General features: G+C 38.6%; 1 protein-coding gene across 1 annotated transcript in view; it reads left to right on the forward strand.

Annotated features, from left to right (window-relative positions):
- Positions 1-22,394, forward strand: part of COMMD10 (COMM domain containing 10) — a 158,549-nt gene extending 136,155 nt beyond the window's left edge. Inside the window, exons 6-7 of the mRNA XM_056124490.1 lie at positions 19,777-19,836; positions 20,829-22,394. Of these exons, the coding sequence (XP_055980465.1) occupies positions 19,777-19,836; positions 20,829-20,867 (99 nt within the window). The 3' untranslated portion in view covers positions 20,868-22,394. The remainder of the gene's footprint in view (positions 1-19,776; positions 19,837-20,828) is intronic.
- Positions 22,395-22,798: the final 404 nt, after the last annotated feature.

The raw sequence follows: 22,798 nt of genomic DNA on the forward strand, positions 1-22,798 counted from the left end.
ATGCAACAGAAATAAATCTACATCCTAAATAACACAAAATTTTATTTTTGATAATGGTTACATGTGTGTATGTGCGTGCGTGCGTGCGTGCGTGCGTGTGTGTGTGTGTGTGTGTGTGTTATATGGAATGGATCTCCCAGGTCCACTTCTGGTTTTACACACCTGTATGGGCTGGTAGTTCTGTGCCAGAGCCGAAAAAGTGGTGCTGCTCAGAAGGCCAGATAGTGTCAGTAATGAATCCCATCAATCTGCCTTTCCCCTGCATATGGTATTTCTTAAGGGCAACGCCAAAGGGCAATGCCAATACTTTCTAAAAAAAAATCTTGGCCTGCCCACGAAATCTGAGATGTCCTGACCCAGTTTATGAACTGCATTATCCTGCAGTCTTAGGTGGCCCATTACCTCTCCTTAATGTCATTTACACTTCATGTTGCTGTAAGCTATTTTGACCTTTGGATTTGTCTATAAACAAAATTTAAAACTCAGTTCAAGATATAAAAAAGTGGGATTGATTTTTGACTAGTTTTTTCAAACTATATGTTTATGATCGTTATGAGATTATTTATTTTCAATTTTAGGATTTACCCTTGTCCTTTTTGGAAAATTCATATAATGTCAAGCTCTTTTTTCCTGATTGTTTTCTAATATTTAACCTCTACTTAAACCTCTTCCCCAACTTTTCTGTAAGTGTAGTATGCACTGAGAAATTATTTTCGTCTATTATTTTGGTTCTCTATTATCTAGGTTTGCATCTCTATGGGTTATTAAAGAATATAATTGGTGTTTACTCCTTCTGATTTATATCTTAAGAGTCTTAGTTCTCTACTTTTCATATGGGCAGAAAATACTCTTTACCCCTTTCTTGTGTATTCAAATTCCATCTTCAAAGATTTGGTCTAATTTAATCTCTAAAGAAAATTTGAAATGAAAGTAAAAAAGAAGTAATAATGCTTTTTTTTTCAAATTTTCATCTTTCTAATGTAAGACTAAAATGGATAACATTTAAAGAATTATTCTCGACTTGATGTAGCTAGAAGTTAATATTACCTTTTTAAAAATAGTCTTTCTTTTGCTGCTCTCATTTCTTACTTTATATTTTTTATTCCATAAAGTAAATTTTTATTCTTTTACTAAGGGGATGGATGAATGGTGCCAGACTTTAGCCGTTTTCATTTTGGGGGGACGTAGAGGGGAGGAGGAATGTTGGGCCATGCCCACTGTGCTCAGGGCTTACTCCTGGCTCTGCGTTCAGGCAGGAATTACTCCAGGTGAGACTGGGCACCCATATGTATTGACGGGAATTGAACCCTGGTCAGTGGCATGCAAGGCAAGCACCTTAACTCTTGTATGATCTTTCTGGCACCTTAATTGTATTCTTTATTTGATTTTTGTAGAGGAGAAATCTCCCAACTGCTCCTCCGGGGGCCTGGGGGCCTCCAGCCACATTCTTGGCCAACCACGCCAGCATTTCAATAAGTCTGATATTCAGGCCAATATCGGAGTTACCCAGGCTATCCCTGTGGTACTGAGGCCTCCGGGGACACACCCAGCAATGCTCTGGAGATCATGAGCACTGGAAATCAAACAAGATGTGCCTTAAGCACTGTATTATCTGCAGGTCCCTTCATTACTTTTTAAGACAGAAATGTTAATGAATTATATTTGGGCATTGGGCCTCCTGAAAAGTAACTGGATCTACCAACTAGGGGGATGGAGACTATAAGAGAAAGTGGTAGGGATGCTGCCTCTCTTGGTGAACATTACCAAATGGAATTAGGTGTTACCAATCCCATTTGATGCATTACTTGCAGCTGAATGTCAAATCTAATTTTTACCACATTCTCCATGAACTGGGCCAACTTTCCAAACCTAGACTAGACTGAGCACGTAACTTATAGTTATCTAATCAACTCCTGTGAGAGACCATCTTTGAAGGAGGTTTTCCATTAGCTTTTCCATTAACTACTGCTAACACTGATTTTATCAGTGTTCATTTGACCGATATATGAGGAAACTGTGTCTGTTTGGAAGCATTCTGATTTATACCTTGGTACTTGGCTACTTCTTTTTTTAAAAAAAATATGAAATTTTTTTTATTATTTTTATTAGTGAAACACCATGAGGTACAGTTGTAGACTTACAAGTTTTTGTGCTTCGGTTTCAGTTATACAATGATCAAGTACCCAACTCTCCACCAGTGCCCATTCTCCACCACCAATGATCCCAGTATCCCTCCCACCCACCCCCAACCCTCCAACCCATCCCGCCTCTGTGGCAGGGCATTCCCTTTTGTTCTGTCTCTCCTTTTGGGTGCTGAGGTTTGCAGAAGAGGCATTGAGTGGCAGTCATGTTCAGGTTCAGTCTATAGTCTACTTTCAGCATGCATCTCCCATCCTGGGAGGATCCTCCCAACACCCTTTACTTGGTGTTCCCTTCTCTATCTTAGCTGCCTTTTCCCCTAGCATGTGCAGCTGGCCTTCAAACCGTGGAGTTTAAGGCGAACACCTCCTGGTACTTATCTCGCCTATTCTTGGATGTTAGTCTCCTATTTTGTTACTTTATATTCCCCAGATGAATGCAGTCTTTCTATGTCTGTCCCTCTCTTTCTGACTCATTTCACTTAGCATGGTATGTTCCATGTAGTACCACTTGTATGTAAATTTCATGACTTTATCTTTTCTAACAGCTGCATAGTACTCCATTGTGTAGATGTACCAAAGTTTCTTTAACCAGCCATCTGTTCTCGGGCGCTCAGGTTTTTTCCAGATTTTGGCTATTGTGAACAGTGTAGCAATGAGCATACAAATGCAGATGTCATTTCAACTATATTTTTTTGCCTCTCTGGCATATATTCCCAGGAGTGGTATTGCTGGGTCAAATGGGAGTTCAATTTCTAATTTTTTGAGAATCTTCCATATTGTTTTCCAAAAGGGCTAAACCAGTTGGCATTCCCACCAGCAGTGAAGGAGAATCCCTTTCTTACCACATCCGCGCCAACACAGGTTGTTCTGTTTTGTTCTTTTGGATGTGGGCCAGTCTCTGTGGTGTGATTTGATATCTCATTGTTGTTTTGTTCTACATCTCCATGATGATTGTAGAGCATGTAGAATGTAGAGCATTTTCTCATGAGCCTTTTAGCCACAACTCATCAAAAAGATCATACACCACAACCAAGTGGGATTCATCCCGGGGATGCAAGGATGGTTTAACATTTGGAAACCAATCAACATAATCCATCATATCAACAAAAGTAAAGAATAAAACCATATGATCATATCAATAGACGCAGAGAAAGCTTTTGATAAGATCCAGCACCCGTTTATGATGAAAACTGTCACCAAAATGGGTTTTGAAGGAACTTTCCTCAAGATAGTTAAAGCCATCTATGACAAACCCATGGCAAGCATTATCCTCATTAGGGAAAAACTAACGGCCTTCCCTCTAAGATCAGGGATAAGACAAGGATACCCACTATCACCACTTCTGTTCAACATAGTACTGGAAGTACTTGCATTAGCGATTAGGCAAGAAAAAGACATTAAAGGCATCCAGATAAGAAAGGGAGAAATCAAGCTCTCACTATTCGCAGATGATATGATACTATATCTCGAGAATCCTAAATCCTCTACCAAGAAACTCCTAGAAACAATAGACCTGTACAGTAAAGAGTCAGGCTATAAGATTAATGCCCCCAAATCCATGGCCTTCCTATACACAAATAATGAGACAGAGGAAAGTGACATGAATAAAACAATCCCGTTCACAATCATGCCCCAGAAAATCAAATACCTCAGAATCAGCCTAACTAAAGAGGTAAAGGACCTCTACAATGAAAACTACAAAACTCCATGAAATAAAAGAGGACATGAGGAAATGGAAACATGTCCCCTGCTCATAGATAGGAAGAACTAACATTGTCAAAATTGCAGTACTCCCCAAAGCATTATACAGATTCAATGCAATCCCTGTAAGGATACCCATGAAATTCTTCAAAGAAATAGATCAAGCACTCCTGAAATTCATATGGAACAACAAATGCCCAAGAATAGCTAAAGCTGTTCTTGGGAAAAACACGTGGGGAGGCATTACCCTCCCCAGCCTCAAACTCTACTACAAAGCGGTAATAATTAAAACAGCATGGTACTGGAACAAAGGCAGGGGCACAGACCAATGGAACAGGGTGGAATATCCATACACACAACCCCAAATGTATGAACATATAATCTTTGATAAGGGAGCAAGAAATGTGAAGTGGAGCAAGGAAAGCCTCGTTAACAAATGGTGCTGGCATAACTGGACAACCACATGCAAAAAAATGGGCTTAGACCTCAACCTAACACCATGCACAAAAGGCAGGTCAAAATGGATTAAAGATCTCAACATCAGACCAAAATTCATAAGGTACATTGAAGACAAGTTTGGCAAATCCCTCCACGATATTGAGGCTAATGGTATCTTCAAAGATGGCACTCCACTGACCAACCAAGTGGAAACAGAAGTAAACAAATGGGACTATCTTAAATTAAGAAGCTTCTGCACCTCAAAAGATACAGAGACCAGAATACAAAGACAATTTACAGAATGGGAAAGGATATTCACCCAATACTCATCTGATAAGGAGTTAATATCAAGGATATACAAAGCACTGGTTGAACTCCACAAGAAGAAAACATCCAACCCCATCAAAAAATGGGATGGTGAAATGAACAGAAACTTTCTCAAGATACTTGGCTACTTCTGCAAGTTTCTGCAAACTTTGGTTTCAGCCAGTTTCTTTCGAAATGTCTAAACAAGAAACCCTTAAGTCATTTTTTTACCCTACTTTAAATAACATTGCTACAGACAATCCCATGTTTTTACAAAATCAAGACTTTTTCCAACTTATTTGTGTCATAAAAATGAGTAAATTTTTCACAACTCACGTACATTCTATCAACATTATCAATTTTGTATTGTAAACTCTGATCTGACCTGAAAGTATAACTTGCTTGTCATCATTTTAGGGTCAAGTAGAGATAACCTGATGTCATATTATATTACAGTTATCTGTGGACTAAACTATCTCAATATCCAATTTTATTTTCTGTGACTTTGAAGAAGGCTTATGTGTAACCTTTAATGAAAGTAATGTGTGATAGATGCATCATTCTTTTTTTTTTCTGATGTTAGTAAGGTCTTTATGACAGTTGTTTATTTTCCCGCACTATAGAAGAAGTCTAGAATGTAATTTCAGGTCAAAATAATTATTGAAAACTTCTTAATGGGATATTTAAATGTTTTGTTTTCTTGGGCTAGGTCACAGAGCTCATTAATATTAATGACTGGACTAGAGAGAGGCATTTAGTCTTCTAATCATCAACGGATATAAAATGCTAGACCAAATTACGTAGTTTTATTATGCTATGAGTCATTCTAGCAAAGAGCACATAACAACAGAAAAAAACTGAACAGTTCAGTTTTAAGATTTCTGGCCCAAATTTTTGGCTTCTGGTATCTCTGAGTAAATAAACTAAAATAAATTGACACTCATATTTTAATAGAACTAATATGAATATATGACTCATTAAAATAAAATATTTGAAACTGATTCCAAAGCATTTATTATTAATAAACTTTAGAAGAGTTATAACTTTGAGGCATAACTACTTTTTAAAAATATGTTTAAAAGTATGTTTGTTTTCCCTCTAAGAAGTTTATATAAGACTTTACTAATGTTTAAATTTTATATAAATTTGAACTTAATTGGTGTGTTTTATTTATTCCAAGGATATCCCTTAATAGTCTTTGCAAATGTCACCAGCCGTTTCTGTAAAACAGCATTGCATTAGATGATATTGGAAAGGGCCTGAAACTTAAACCTTGAGAAATGAGTAATTACACTGTACTTAATAGAGCTATTTTTATTTTCACATACATATAAACAGCAAATATCTTCTAACTGGCAGTAGTGACCATATGTGAAATGTGGTTGCTTATTAGATCATTCTTGGAAAATAGAACTAATCATTTGAGTTATTTATCTACAGTAGAGTTTGGCAAACTTTTTCTGTCAAGGGCCAAGTCATAAATGTTTTAAACTTTGCAAGTTGTACATCTCTGCTGATGTAACAGGAAAGCAGATGTAAAAGATACATAAACAAATGTGGCTGTGTTCCAATAAGCCTCTCTTTGCAAAAACGGACAACAAGCCAGTTTTGACCTCTGGACAATAGTATACCAGCCCCTGGTCCACATCCAGTTGATTTCTCACTTCATATTCATCCCTTTCATCAACTGGGCTTGGCTTACCCTTACAATCAACCCAAAGTACTTCTGCCAACAGCAGTAACATTCTCCTTGATTTTGAACCTAAAATTAAAACTTCTAAATCCTCCTTTCAGTTGGGTCTTGGTCGCTTCAACATGCTTTATTCACTCCTTTTATTGTTGTTTTTGAGCCACACTCAGAGATGCTCAGGGCTTACTCATGACTCTGTACTCAGGAGTAACTAACTCCTGGAAGTGCTCATATGGAGTGCCAGGAATTGAATTCCAACTGCATGCAAGGCCAATACCCTAACTGCTGTATGATCATTCTGGCCCCACATTCTCTCCTTCCTAAAACTTTCATATTTCCTTAGGATCCATGATAGCACTTTTCAGTCCCACATCTTAAGGCCTTTCATAGTTTCTGTTTCTTTCTAGGCCTTTCCCTAAATTTTGGTAATGTTTTTAGAAGATGTTCGTATGTCTTTTTACACATTCTCTTTGGGCAAAGCTTTGTGCTCCCATGACTTGGATTCCTTTCTTGCCCAGACTCTTACCTTGTCCAGATCCCTGGTGAATATCAAACTGATAGGACAAATGATGCATTGGTCTTTTCCACTTGAGTTTTCAAAGATCCTTTAAAATCAATCTCTTACACCAAAATTACAAACCTGATCCCACCATCTCATCTTTCTTTGACTTGGGTCAGACAGCTAAGCTTTATCAGTGAGTTTTAACCCCCAGAAAGTTAAAACTCATTTATTTTTTTCTCATCAAAAGATTGTCTGGTTTTATGCATCCTGCCTCAAAGAGTTTCATGATTTCTTTAATGTTCTACTTTTTGCCCTCATTTGTCTCCCTGCCATCTCTAGGTTAAAGTACTCATACAGTGGCTTACTTCTCCCTCTCAATGTCTCTTGCTGCTGAGAAAGCCCCTACATCCAGCCCTGTTCCCAGTCACTTATATTTCAGGTCACAGATTAGCTGTCACTTCTAGGAATTCCTGATTGACTCCAGAATCTGGATCTGGAGTTTTTTCTTTGCGCCCTGTTCTGGCATTTATGCTTTTTTTAATAATTGGTGTTTCCTTGTTTGGGACTCTTAAAATCAAGGAAAGAAATGAAATTGAAGAGTCTTTTAAAAAAGCAGATCATTTTTCTAAACAAAATATCAGAGCATATTCACTGTCACTGTCCTCCCGTTGTTCATTGATTTGCTCGAGCGGGCCCAGTAACGTCTCCATTGTGACAATTGTTACTGTGTTTGTCATATCGAATACGTCACAGGTAGCTTGCCAGGCTTTGCTGTGCAGGTGAGATACTTTCGGTAGCTTACCGGGCTCTCCGAGAGAGGCAGAGGAATCGAACTCGGGTTGGCTATGTTGGCTGTGTGCAAGGCAAGCGCCCTACCCGCTGTGCTATAGCTCCAGCCCCAGAGCATATTAATAAGGTATAATTTGTGGGGCAATTGAAGAAAATATAAAACAGAATATTAACTAAATGAATAAAGAAAGGTCATATTCTTCTTAGAATTTTCTATTTTCATTTAACATTAGACCCTAAATCGCTACAATGTGAGCTGCAAAATGGGCAGCTACAGCTTATGATAATGTGCATACACACAGTAACTGATCTGTTCAATTTTAAGTATCCCTATTCTTTGGTGGAGGGGCTCCCAAGTGGAGCTCAGGGGATCTGAGGGACCCTTATGGCAGTTCTTAGCCAGGTGTACCCAGCTAATAAACCCAGTAACTGTGGACCTCATAGTGTACTCATAGCAACCATGTAATGTGGCCCCAACTCCCTTGACTGAGCTCAGGAGCAAAACCATCAGCACAAGATGGACTGGAAGAGGGTTGTTCCTTCAAATGCACAGTTAGACCCTGAAGAACCAACTACACATGATACTGCTGGGGGTATTACAGTTGTGAGCCCCAAAGATATGGAGGTCTTTCAGGGTCAGAGAGATAATAAATGGGGTAGGACACTTGCCTTGCATGTGGCTGACCTGATTTCAGTCCCCAGCACTGCATATAATCTCTGAGTCCTGCCAGGTATGATCCTTGAGTACAGAGCCAGTAGTAAGCCCTGAACACAACTGGGTATGCCCCCTCCCGCCCCAAAAAAAGAAAAGAAAAAGTGAAAGAAATGGAGATCTTTCAAATGTCTGACAAAAAATATAACTAATCTTAAGAAACTCAGTGAGATGTAAGAGAACCCAGATAAATAACTAAATGAAGCCAAGAAATAGGCATATGATAAAAATGAGAGGCTTAATAAAGTAACAGAAACCATTATAGAGAATAACTTCTAAGACAAGATCTTAGAACTAAAGAGTATGAGAGAACCAAAAAATTCAATAGTGGCTTCAAACAGAAGAAACCGTGAACTCAAAGGTGTTCCATTTGCAATTAGTATATGTTGCAACTAAAATGTGAGATAAATACTCATTTATTTATCTGGTCCTCTTTCCCTTGAAGACTAATGTGACAGCATGAGATAGAAAAAAAATTAAATCAACATGTTTTTAATTAACTTTTTCTTAACACTGCAAATTACATTAGATTATTTAATTTGGCATGCAAATACATAGTAGCTATTGAAATATACACACATCATCCACCAATTTCTGTCTGTGAAATAATAAAATCAGTTTATAAACAAAGGAGAAAACCAAATTTGGGCACTGAGCACATGGTCTTTAAAACTACACACTGGGAACATAGCACCATTTCAGCTTGGGTACATGTTTTGAGAAGACTTACCTAAATCTGTAAAGATAATTCATCAGAAATTAGATAAGATTTATAATAGTATGAAATACAATTTTTAAAAAGTATCACCTCATATAATATTTATTACAGGGAAAACTATTTTTAACTGTCAGTATCCTTAACATAATTTCTCACTGTATTTAAAGAGCTTCATGTAATCATATTCAAAACCTCTCATCATGCTGATTATATTCCGCCACCATGGCTAAATATTTCAGTATGAAAGCTGAAAATCATAATGACATATCAGCATACACATAATAAATTACAGTTAATGAATGCTATAGGAGATACGTTTTGATTGGATCCAAGTTTCTTATCTGCTTATGCATAGCACATTGTATTTTTAAGAGAACAGGAAATAGGGTGATGATGTGATTGCCATATTTCACCTACATAAGCGCAAAGTAATATTTTAGCCAGATGATCAGGACCTATACAGATTTCAGTTAAATGTCCTATTACTGAAGTAGATACGTCTGATTAAATATTTAGTAAATATTTTGTCTGTACTTTCCCACACATTTTTATTAAACATTTCTGTTTAAAAATTATTTGTTTTTAGCTAAGTATGTTTTTAGCTAAATATGTAAAAAACATCGCATTTTATCTCACCAGTATCAGGTGGGAATATTCAAGCTTGAGAAGCCATTTTTTCAAAGCTAAGGGAGCCAATATTTAAGATTTTAGTGGCTGTAGTATTTATCCCTCATGTTTATTGAATAAGTGCAAGTTTTAAGACTTTAAAACATTGCCATCATAGGTACAATTTCTGTAATTGTATTTTGGAAAATACTGTGATCATTTAAATATACACACATCATCCACCAATTTCTGTAATTGTATTTTGGAAAATACTGTGATCATTTAACAAAATTTTATTATTTTGGTATTACCAATATGTAGTATTCCCCCTCTGAGGAGAAGAAGGCATGTTTAAATTCAGTGTGTTTTAAAAAGTTAAGATATCTTATTTTACAAATCAATATATTTAATATTTACTCGGTATTTGTTAAATATATTCTAAGTTTGTAAGTACACTGATCAGGCACCATACTAGGGTGTTAGCTATAATAAAGAAAATAAAGGATAGCTCCTGCCCTCTGTGAGCCTGCCTCTGCAGTACAAAGATAGAGGATGAACAAGAAGGCAGTGCTAGACCTACTCATGGGGTGCTAAACCATCAGCCGCCCCTATCAGGAGGAAAGGATCTAGCCTGCATGCATATGCATATCTGTGTGTCTGTGCACTGCTCAGAAGTCCCTGGGAGCACTGGCTGGGAGCTTGGGCAGCAGCAGCAGCAAAGCTTCCCCAGACAGGATGCTGCTCAGCATTAGAACACTGGAAGAAGAGCCCTGGGTGTGATTTGGGAAGACCTGAATTACAAGCTTCAGATATCTTATTTCTTATATTGAATAGATTAAGCTTATATTTGCTTGCTTGTTTCAATGTTGGCATGTGGTGGGGCAGCCACTAGGGAGGGGTCGAGTCACAAATTACTTTTCAGAGATTGAAGAAATCAACTGCGATTTGGTTCACTTAACCTGGAGGGATGTCTTTTTGTTGTGTATGTTTCTTGTATATTTTTGGAGTGATAGCACAGCGGTAGGGCTTTGCCTTGCGCGCGGCCGGCCTAGCCTAACCAAGTTCGATTTCTCTGCCCCTCTCAGAGAAGTCCAGCAAGCTCCCGAGAGTATCCTGACAAGCTACCCGTGATGTATTCAATATGCCAAACACTGTAACAAGTCTCACAATGGAGACATTACTGGGCCCACTCCAGGAAATCAATGAACAACGGGAGGACAGTGCTACAGTGCCCTTTTTTAACGTTTATCAAACTTTGATAACAAAGTTCAGGGTTTTTAGTTTTCCCGTTGCCCTCACAGGGCCATGATCATGAAAATTTGGAGCCTGCAGAACTGGGCAGTATTTTAATGAAGAGTTTTTGGAATTGTTGAGCTTGAGGGAATCAACGGAGATCAGCCCTCGCTTTGTAAGTGTGAGCTTATCAGCTTTGTTTCTGTCCGATGTGGTATATTCTTAGGCTAACATTTTTATTTGGAATTATAACTTTAAACATGGCAGTGGTGTTATGACTTTTTTTTTTCCTTTTTGGGTCATACCCGGCAATGAACAGGGGTTACTCCTGGTTCTGCACTCAGAAATTTCTCCTGGCGGTGCTCAGGGGACCATATGGGATGCTGGGAATAGAACCTGGGTTGGCTGCATGCAAGGCAAATGCCGTACCCGCTGTGCTATCGCTCCAGCCCCACTTTTTTTTTTTAAAAATAATGTAACCAAAGAACAGATAAATGCTTTTATTTTTTAAATATTTTGAGAAATTGAGGAACTTCTATTTCATATTAGACCTCAAAATACTCTTTGGCATCTCATCAATTATATTATCAAATAACCTCATCAAAGCTTTTATGTGGTTCTGTGTAAATTGAATTAAGGAAGTTAAAGAATTTTTGAAAATTCATAGGGAGATTATTTTTCCCAATAAATTAGCTTATATGAACATAAAAAAGTTACTTTATTTTGAGTTACGCTATTATTGTAGTAGAATGAGCAGCAGCTAGCCCCTGTCTCCTCTGTATACACTTAAACAATTATTACAACTTAATTTACCAAGTTGTTCATAATACCTTTGTTCCAAGTATTAAATGTTCAAACACCAGTCCCACCACCAGTGTGACTTCTCTCCACCAATGTCCACAGGTTCCTTTCCTCCTCATGGACTACCTCCAGCCATCTTGTTTGTTACAACACAAAGGCAATTGTAATTATCAAAACTGAACTCAATAAAAGCCAATTCGTGTTAAGTATTATATCTCACAATGGTGTTACTGAAGTCATTGAGGATTTACTGCCCTGGTTGGTGCTGGTTAAGCCTCTGTGTTACTGTTTTCACTCATTGAGCTTGGTGGTCTTCTACATAATTTTCCCATAAGATTTGCTGTGATCCTACTAGACTGAAAATACTATGAAAATTGGAAATGTTGTTCCACCACATATGTGACCATGACACCCAGGAACTTTAAGGCTGGAACAGTTTGGTGATTTTGTGGCTTAATGAGGTTCAATTGTGTAGCAAGGCCATTTCTTTGTTGGAGGGTGTCTGGAGTGACTGTGGGCTGCTGTGCCTTTAGACAGATACAGGCAGAAAGGGGAATCTTCCTGCCCCCATTCTGAGAAGGCTTGAGATTTATTAGCCTGGATAGGTCTACCTGGAAAGATTCGGCAACATCTTGTTCTTTTCAGGATTAGTTTGAAGCTGAGCCAATTTATCTATTAGAAGTTTGAACCAGGTCTTGTGTGTGTGTGTGTGTGTGTGTGTGAGAGAGAGAGAGAGAGAGAGAGAGAGAGAGGTATTCTTCAGTTCACTAGTTTAATTTGGTTAAAAAGGTATGCCTTTCAGCATCCCAAAATTTATCATAGAACCATTCCTTTCCATTCCAGTCGTTGCATGATGTTCTCAAGGGTGGCACTGAAGAGTTTTGGTGAAATAGTATCACCCTGCTGAACCCCTCTCTTGACATCGATGATTACTTCTTTGTAGAATGGTGAGATCCTGTTAGTGAATCTGCAATACAGTTCACGGAGGATCCTGATGTATTGAGATTGAATGCCCTGATTGGCTAGGGCTTCGATGACCGCTTCTGTCTCAACAGAATCAAAGGCCTTCTTTAAATTAATGAATGTTGACAGAGCAACATCTTGAACTCCCGAGAATCCTCAATGAGCTTGGTTATCGTGTGGATATGGTCGATGGTGCTGAATCCTTTATGGAACCTGGCTTGCTCACATGGTTGTCCTTCATCTAGTGTTCTGCCAATCCTATTCAGGATGACTCGAGTGAACAGCTTGTAGACGACAGACAATAGACTTGGGCAATAGTTGCCAATGTGGTGGATGTCTCCCTTCTTGTATAGTAGTACAGTCCTGCTGGTTTTCCATTGGGTCAGAACCTTGCATTCAGACAGGTAGCATGTGAAGAGCCGAGCCAGTGTATTGATGAGTACTGATGGTAGGCTCTTCAGGTGTTCAGGTCTGACCTTGTCTGGGCCAGGTGCTCTTTGTTTCTTTACCGACAAGATGGCATGTCAGATTTTGGAAGGGAGAACATTGGGAACGACACATCCATCCAGTGGAATTTGGTATGTGGGCAGGTGGACGTGGCTATTAAAGAGATCTGAGTAGACGTCATCAATAATCTTCTCCATTGCCCTTCTGGAAGATGTGATAGATCCATCAGGATGTCGAAGGGCAGTCATCTTGGTCTTGTAGTTGATGAAGGACAGGCAGGCATTACAAATGCTTTTCCCGGCTTCTGCTGCATCTACCAGCACTGCTGCTCTTCTTTCTTTGAGGTCTTCCGTGATCGCTTCTCTGCACTGCTTTGTGAGCTCGCATGTTCACTTGCAATTGCCTGAGGCATGTGCCAACCCATGTTGGCAAATACGCTCAAGAGTTTTCGAAGACAGGCATTTTTGTGTGTGTGTGGTTATCTGTCTCTTGGCATTCTTCGCACAATCATGGAGGTGCTGAACCAGTCAATTGTATTCCTTGTCAATGTTGTCAATGACGGCATCTTCCCATGTTGCCGCAACAGAGCCAAAGAGCTCCCAGTTGGTGGTCGTTCTAGGAGTTCTCTTCTTTAAATTTTGCATTCCTTTCTCCCCGCTCTGTGAAGTAGAATTTTGCATGGAGACGATGGTCTGATCCCCTTTGGAATTTTGGGATAACAGCGACTTCAGTCAGGCAGAACCATCGATTGAATATGATGTGGTCAGTTTTGTTGTGAAACTGTCCACCGGGAGACTCCCATGTCCAACGTTTAGATTTGGCCTTTTGGAACTGTGAGTTACCATGAATGGTTTTGGTCAACATGATAAACTCAGACAGTCTGTCACCCTGTTCGTTCCATTGTAGGCCATGGGTCCCGATGTGGAGTTTTTCAGCTGATCTTCTCAGTCCTATCTTGGCATTAAAATCACCGACAATGATCTTGTAGAAGGTGTGGTCTTCTTTATAGAACTTCTCCAGCTCCGTGTAGAACTTCTCAATTTCTCCTTCATCATAATTCGATGTTGGTATGTAGACAACGAAGATAGAAACTGCTGGCAGTGAGCCATATCTATTCAAGTGTAATCATCTGATTCGGGTTGTTAGGCATTTGAATGAATCAGTGTTCATGGCTAAGTTTGTGTTGACAAGGACACCGACACCACTGGCGCCTCTTCTGTCACATGTTTCAAGGAACAGTTCTTCTCCAGGGTCAAAAATGACGTGATGTGATTGATGCCTTCTCGTCCCAGTCAGACCAATGATGTCGTACTTGATCTTTCGTGATTGTACCATAAGGTGCATGCATCGATGGATGCATCAGATGCCAGCGTACGTGCATTGAAAGTACAGACAGTCATTTTTGTCTTTCTTCATTTTGGCAGCCTAGTTCGGCCTTGAGATTTTATCAGCCTCTCCTTCCACATCCTTCTCAACGCTGCCGTATTCAGCGTCGGGGAATGAGACACATTGTATTTACTGGATTTGGCATATCAAATATACCACGGATAGCTTGTCAGGCTCTGCCATGTGGGTGGGATATTTTCAGTAGCCTGAAAACACAAACTTTACAGGTATTCCTATTCAGGCATATGTGCTGGTATGATACTCTCAGTAGCCTGCTGGGTTCTTTGAAAGCGAGAACTAGAGAATAAGAAGTCGTGCAGACTTCCGGGAGCTTGGTGTTATAGTCTCTGGATCCTGGCCTTTGATGGGGTTACATGGCAATTGGTGGGTGTAACTATCTAGCTACTGAAAGGCCCAGTCCCGAACCAAGGAGGCTTGTAGATCTCAGCCCCTGGTCTCCCACACCTGGGTTCTTCTGCCGGTTCCTTCTTGCATGAGGCTCATCCAAGCAAGTAGAGAGTGGTCTCAGCATGGCTTTGACTGGGTCCCGGAGCTCTTCAGCTGTCGGGCCCTGGTGAGGACAGTCAGGCACGGGGATAGGAGACTATGCTTTGTTCTCTTCCAGGAGCTTGGTGTTATAGTCTCTGGATTTGTAGAGGATACTGTTTGTTTGTTTGATAATTTGGGACGAGATAATGCATTTCTCTTTTGGAAAATATATATGTGTTCCTAACTCCTAACTAGTGGGATAATAAGGGTATTTTTGCTGTCAACTTTCATCAAGTTAGAAGTCTAAAAGACCTGACTAGATTCTTCCATGGGAATTTGGGTAACGTATATATGTGCATCATTTTCCAGGAACTTACAGATAAGGCTCCATATTAAAAATAAAACAGAATAGATGAACAAATATGTCTGCTATTTTAAAATGGTAATATTTGTACTTGCATTTGCATTTTGTAGTATTTTCAAATGGGGACAGAAATTTCATGTTTTCTAGATAATGCAAGAGACTAGTTTAGACTGTATAAGTAATGAATTTTCTAATTAGATTTTCTTGTAATTTTATATGTATACTGCAAAAGAATAAATATTCTAGTCTGTGTATGTTCAGTTAACACTATTATTGACTTTAGTGAGTTTGTCTGAAAGATTAAAGCCTTATTAGACCAATAGGCCAATCAAGTTGGAGTTTTTGTTATTATTCTTGTTTTTTGGGGGGTGGGTGAAGAAGAGGTCTCCCCAGCAGTACTCCGAGAGTCCAGTGACGACTCCCAGAAGGACACTGCCAACCAGCAGAGCCCAACAGTGTAGTGCAGTCAGGCCTGATTGAACTGCATTTCTTGGGGAGACACCAGAGTCTCACCAAGCAGTGCTCAGAGGGGCTTGTGGTCTGCAGATTGAACTTGAGTTCTGGTCTACTGTCTCCCAGCCCCAAACCAACCTGTTCTGTTGTCTGTTTACTGACTTTCTAAATTATATTGATTCACGCCCACTGTACACTTCTTTTACATGCCACGCAGAAAGTATCTGTGGCCTTGGTTATGTGTGTTATTTATGCAGCACCTGCCTACTCTAAATGTTGGAGTTTACCAGGTGTAATCTCCTCTTATCACTTTCCTTTCCTGAACAAGCTCATCCTCTTTACAGTTTTAACTTTCCATTTATCAGTAGTTTCCAAATGTCTATCTCTTACCTAAATCTCCTTCTGGCTTTCCAGACTGGTTTTCAGAGAAATCTCCAGGCACATCAAGGTACTTGTGTCTGAAATGACACTTGCCATCCTCTCCCTCTCCAGTTCCGCTCCTCAGGAGCTCCCTATCAATTTTATTCTTACACTCTCTCTTGCCAGAAACCCAAGAGTAGTTTTTGACTCCTATCCTTTCACTTTTACCCCCCTCAACTCAAATCTGTTTTCTAGTTCTCTCCGTGTCTGCTGCCAGGAAACTGTATCTTGTGTTTTTCCCTTTTCTCACTCACTCTTGACATCATTATCTTTTTCCTGTTTTCATGCAGTTGCTTCCTAACCGGTTTCTCCACCTCTGGTTTGACTAACTCTAGTCCATTGACAAGTAGATGCCAAAGTGAGAAGTTAAACATGTAATTATCCTGGTCTGTTAGCTATCATTAAAGTGTTTCCTTAAAAAAAAAAAACAAATATAGTATTTCTCATGAGCTGTCCTGTATAATAGCAGTATCCATGGATAGTCTTGTTAAACAAGGAACAAAAAGCCTTCCAGGAATAATGTGTATTCCTTATCTGTTCATTATATTCCTAATATAAAACTTCTTAACTTAAAATACAGTTTGCCTTCATACTCTTTCCTCTAGGGAAACTTTTCATAGCATTTTCAGTGGTTTTTCATAACAAACAATACACGATAGATTGTTTCACTTCTTCTTTGGGGCAGGGGTTGGGGTTCAGGATGGAAGCATATGAAATATGGTGGTTGGAAGATGTAATGGCAGTGGGATTGGTGTTCAAATATTAAGTGTAATCAAATATTGTAAACTACTTTAAAAATAAAATTTAAAAATTTAAAAATACAGTTTGCCTTCTATGAAAATGCTTTTACCTCATTATTGGAAGAACAGGGATTTTAGGATCCTCGTAAACATTTTCTAAATCCTTGACTATAAAAAGTGAAGTATGGTGTTACCTAAAATAGATATATACTAATATATATCTATATAATATATATATGTACTCATACATATGAAAGATATATTTAAATACAGATATACATAGCATAAACTTAGTTTCACCAATTAATTAGAATTTTGTAGTTTAAGTTTTAAATAGTTTTGAGGAATGATTGACAAGATGAGGCTAAATTTTGATAATTCATAACTATGCTTTTATGCCAATAAGATATTTCCCTTCTTATTTAGTATGATATAATAAGCTACCTCATATTATCCAGACTCTATTTCTGACTCTGTGGTAGGAAAAAATAGGAACAAAACAAATAGTCTCATCTTATTGTCTGTTGACAGTGATAGACAGAAGCACATGCATCATTAAATTCCTTGTCAAATTCAAGCCATACAGCTCCTTTTGCCAGGATTTTCTACCTCTTACTCCAGAAAGCCTATTGTTAGAGTTGCTACTAATAACTGAAATGGTGGGTTTGGATTTCAATTTAATTTTTCCCCTTCCTTTAATGAAGATACTAATAAACAATGGTTTGAGTCAAGAGTCAGGATATAAATCCAAGAAAGAGATACGTAGAGTTAAACGATCTAAAAAGAAGCACCCCTGAAATGCTAATTGAGCTCTCATTGAGTTGAGTACTATTCTTATATTTATTTATCATTATTATTATTCCTTCATTGTTGCAATAACCAGAGGTTGTACATACTTGGTGATGTTGGGGCGTGGGGGGTGGGGTTACACACTTTGTAGTGGACCTGGGGATCCCAAGCAACAAAGTCACTTACCAAGGTCATAATTAATTCTGTGGGGTCATACTGGGGGTTAAACTCATGGTCTTATATACCTTATACTTGCAAGGCAGGGACTCTACCACTGAGATATACCCAAACCCCAGATATATCTAGATAATGCTGATGCAACCTTAGGAGACTGAATGAAGTGTGCCAATTAGCTAAATGTTTTTTTCTAATACAATTTGGAAAATTCATGTTTTTTAAATTACTTACTCCTAAGGATAAGCAAATATTCTTCTGTATTCATTTTAAAACAGATATTTAGATGGGTATGTGAGGTGGGGGACGAAGAAATGTGAAATTTAACCTTGTGTCATTAGGTTTCTTAGAAAAGAATGGTTTCTTTTATTTCTTAATATAATCTCCAGGAGTCTCCTGGAGTTAACTGGAGGTAACTTGGTTTGAATGTGTTGGGTTCATAAATGGAAATAGAAATCATTGAAACAGGTAAAATGAAGAAAGGGATTAAGAAACTGAGAACTAGAATTCATAGTATGTTAGAAATAGGGGTTGGAGTGATAGCACAGCAGGTAGGGCGTTTGCCTTGCATGCAGCTGACCCCGGTTCAATTCCCAGCATCCCATCTGGTTCCCCGAGTACTTCCAGGAATGATTCCTGAGTGCAGAGCCAGGAGTAACCCTGTGCATTGCCAGGTGTGACCCAAAAACAAAGTAAAAAAAAATAGTATGTTAGAAATAAAGACAACCTATTCAATGAACGAATGGATGTTCTTTTGCACCAGCTTCCCTCCACCGGTGTACCCAGTTTTCCTCCCAGCTCGGAGCCTTCCTCTGTGGCAGGCACTTTTTCTTGTTTCCTTTTTATTTCCTTTTTGTGCACTGTGGTTTACAAAACTGTTACTGATAGGATTTCATGCACAGTACTTCCTTTCAGCACCTAGTCCTGGTTCAGAGCCACTTCCCTCCGTCATTGTAGTGGTCCCTTCCCTGACTAAACCTACCACCCTCACTCCACAACTGGCAAGCTTCCTACTCAGGACTAGTTCTCCAGCTCTTTGTTTCTATTGCTTTGGGCTCTAGTTATTCCCCCAATGTATTTCTTTGTATCCCCAAATAAGAATAAGATCACTCTCAAGTAGCACTTTCTTGGCATTCTCTCCGAGTTAGCTCACTTTCCAAAGGAACCTTGAATAAAAGAAAGTTCCAAAACCTCCAAACAAATCAAGGATTTCCTCAGTTTCCAAAATCAACCAGCGCAGGCTGAGTGGAGTTGGAATAACACTGCCTCTTACCCTACCATCATGCCTCCATCTGCAGCATTAATGAGCATCTGTAGCATTCAGGAAGGTTTCTCTGTGCATGCAAGGTGAAAGGAAGGAGCGTGTTTGAGTTCCAGCTTTGAAGCTGATGTGTTAATTGTTAACTTTTGCTGAGTCTGTACATTAAAAAAGGTAACAGTCTCAGCATGTTAAGATCATAACTGTTAGATGAGCCTTGGAGGCAGCAGCTGTGCTGATGGGAGGCATTAATGGCTGCCGGAGTCCAATCAGATATGCCGCCCCCAGTGTCTTTGTGTGGTGGTATTTACTGAGTCGCAAATGGACTGCTGAGAAAGATGAAATATAATCTCCTGTATTATCTCTGTCTTTTAAAAAAAAAAGACAATGAAGTTGTTCTCTTGCTGGAATATATTTCATTAATCTTTGTAAAGTCAACTTAAAGAATAGATGTCCCTGTAGAGTTGAAACATTTTGGTTGATGTGTTTGTGAGTTCCAGGGACAGTGGGGTCAGGTGGAATAAGTAAGTGATTTTTTTCAAACCTCTCAAAGAGAATTGTGGCTTCTTTTGGGGGCTAACTGAAAAAAGAAAAAATGCAAGATAATTTATTTACAGCAGAATTTTTTTTTCTTTTTCTTATTTCTTTCCTCACAGAGTCTGGAGAAAGTGCTTATGGAATTCAATCACAAGGAGTTGTTTGAATTTTATAACAAGGTCTGTATTTTCAAGATAATTTTTGATTAAGTGAACTATGGGGTGGTGTTTCTTATGAATTATGATTTTTAAATGCCATATTATAGAGTTAGGTGTTTTTTTTTTAACTTCCCTTATGTTACACAGTTGGAAGCATTGCCTAAAAGAGAAACTGACAAACTAAATCAAGAAGAAAGTGGAAAAGTGGAAATGGTTTTTGTTAAAGCAGTAATTGTTGCTTTATGTAAAACATTCAATAATGAACTATGTAGCCACCTTGGCATGTTAGATGTAGGTTGTTAATGATTTAATTTCTGGGCCCAAGAGAAGAGGAAAATGCTAGGCTTTTAACAATTTATCTCTGAGCATATTTCACATTTCTTTACGGTACTGACTCCACAATGTAAGGAAATAACACTATTGCCATTTTCCTTAAAAATAGTGGCAATTAAAATCAAATAACTAGGTATATTCAAAGCAGTAATTTGAGAAATTGCCCTTTGCAAATTTCAAGGCTTAAATTATAAGCATAAACTTCCACTATCTTTCTGTAAAGAGAACAATGTTCTTGTGGGGGAGAGGGGGAAGGGCGGTTGGAGAGAGTACAAGGGTTAATTAAGGTACATACCTCATATAGTGCCAACCCCAGCTCAATCCCCAGCACCAGACATTCTGTGTGTGACCCTTGAACCCCCAGAGAATGTCAAGGTGTGACCTTGGTAACTCCCAAGGTTCCCAGAATGCTGCTGGGAGGGGTGGGATGGGGGCAACTGGCGCCCCATCCCTCACCCAGCCAGCACTTCAGGCCCTCACATTGAGTGACAGGGAGTAGCCAAGTGCCCCCAGAGCACCACTTGAAAGGCCCCCAACAAAAGTTCTAAGATTTATTTTGTTGCTATGTATGTCAGTTAAAATGCATGGTTGCTAATACCATCGTTGTTCTCTTTCCTTCACTGATTTTTCTCTTTCTCTCCTTTTCTTTACCTCCATGTTTTGTTTGTTTTTGGAAATAGCTCGAGACCATACAAGCTCAGCTGGATTCCCTCACATGAAGATTGGTTTCTCCATCACATTCCCGCCACCTCATCTGGTTGTGTTTTCTGAATAATTTGGTGGCTTCCTTCTTGTAAATTAAGTGAATATTGCTTCTTAGACTAGAAATAGCCAAGAGATACCACTTAGCGAGTACTAAGGTTCTAATAAATGTTTTCTAGTTGTGTGAGCCAATTGCAAGCCGTTGTTAAGAATACTTGCTTTTTATTGAAACAGATCATGTGAATACTGTATTGCTTTTTTCTATTGCATTGATGTTTTATTGCCTGCCCTGTATTCTTTATATGCATTTGTTCACTGCTTTTTTTCCAGGAATAAAGGGTCTAATGTATACCTCAGAATAGTGGTTTTCAAACATTTATCCATAAGCCAGTCCTGTCCATGGGTGTGAAAAGGTTAAAAGTTACTATTATATTCAGATTGCCAGTACTTATAATACTATTGAAAATCAGAAAGCAGCCAAATGAAAATACATTTTCAATTTTCCCTTGAATATTCTGGACAAAATTTTGCTTTGGAAATAATGTAAGAAAGAAATATAAAATAGAGGCAGTGGCAGAGTAAAATTTAATATGAGCTATTCTGTGTGCTTTCATTTACTCTCTGAATATAATGATTTAATAGCAGCCCAGGTTTTCGTATACATTTATTTACTGAAAATTAATAATGATTCACTTCGTAATCTTGGAGACATTCAAATTGTGAATTAAAAATATATAATGACAGCTAAATGATCAGCATTAAAATTTCAGAATACATACCCTGTGCATTCTTTTTCTGCAAATATGATAATTTCAGTCAATAAATATTTTATATTTTAAAATTAGTTGAAGGGTATAGCATTTATACTATGAATGCATTTAAATATAAGTAAGGTTGCTTGTAAAAAATAATTTCAGTTGAATTTTTTATGAGTGAAATAACTTTTTTGTATTGTTTCCATGCAAAGAAGCATGGAGGTAGGGTTGAAAATGAAAAGAAAAATCATATAAATAACTGTAATTGTCACTGTCCTCCCATTGTTCATCAAGTTGCTCAAGCGTGCCCAGTAACATCTCCAGTGTGAGACTTCTTGTTACTGTGTTTAGCAGATAGAATACGTCACAGGTAGCTTGCCAGGCTTTGCCGTATGGGAAAGATACTCTTGGTAGCTTGCCGGGCTCTCCGAGAGGGGCGGAGGAATTGAACCTGGGTCGGCTGGGTCGGCCGCATGCAAGGCAAACTCCCTACTGTGCTATCACACAGTAGTTATCTAAATAACAGGAATGTTAAAAAGATGAAATAGGTCATTTTAAATATTTAGCATAATTCTTGATTTACACACAATCACATAAAAGTGTGAGATGTCATTTTCACTACCAGTAAGCAAATGATTAGGTTTTCAGTTGAAATTGTTCCAAGTAGAGTTTGGATTAAAGTCAAAATTGCAGAAAGCTTGCTTTGAAACCCCTTCACTTTGAATTTACTTATGTTCCAAAGTTCTATGTTCATAGTGCTGAAGTTGAATAAAATGTCAACCTGTCCTATTCAATTCTTTATTGACAAATAAGATCATAAGTATATTATAGAAAGGGACCAACATCAGTGTGCGTGTGTGTGTGTGTGTGTGACATTTCTCATAATTCTTCTGACCCAGCAGCATCTTACTTTTCTCTAACAATATTCAGTGACTTTGTTTTTGTTTTGTTTTATTTTGCTTTTTGGGTCACACCCAGCGATGCACAGGAGTTACTCCTGGCTGATGCACTCAGGAATTACCCCTAGCGGTGCTCAGGGGACCATATGGGATGCTGGGAATTGAACCGAACCCAGGTCACCATGTGCAAGGCAAACACCCTACCCGCTGTGCTATCGCTCCAGCTGTATTCAGTGATTTAAAAAAAAAAAACTCACCAGCTTCTTATACACCTTTTCATTATATTGGGAGCTT

Source organism: Sorex fumeus, unplaced genomic scaffold, assembly GCF_029834395.1.
Source record: "Sorex fumeus unplaced genomic scaffold, SorFum_2.1 ptg000051l, whole genome shotgun sequence".
Lineage (NCBI taxonomy): Eukaryota > Metazoa > Chordata > Mammalia > Eulipotyphla > Soricidae > Sorex > Sorex fumeus.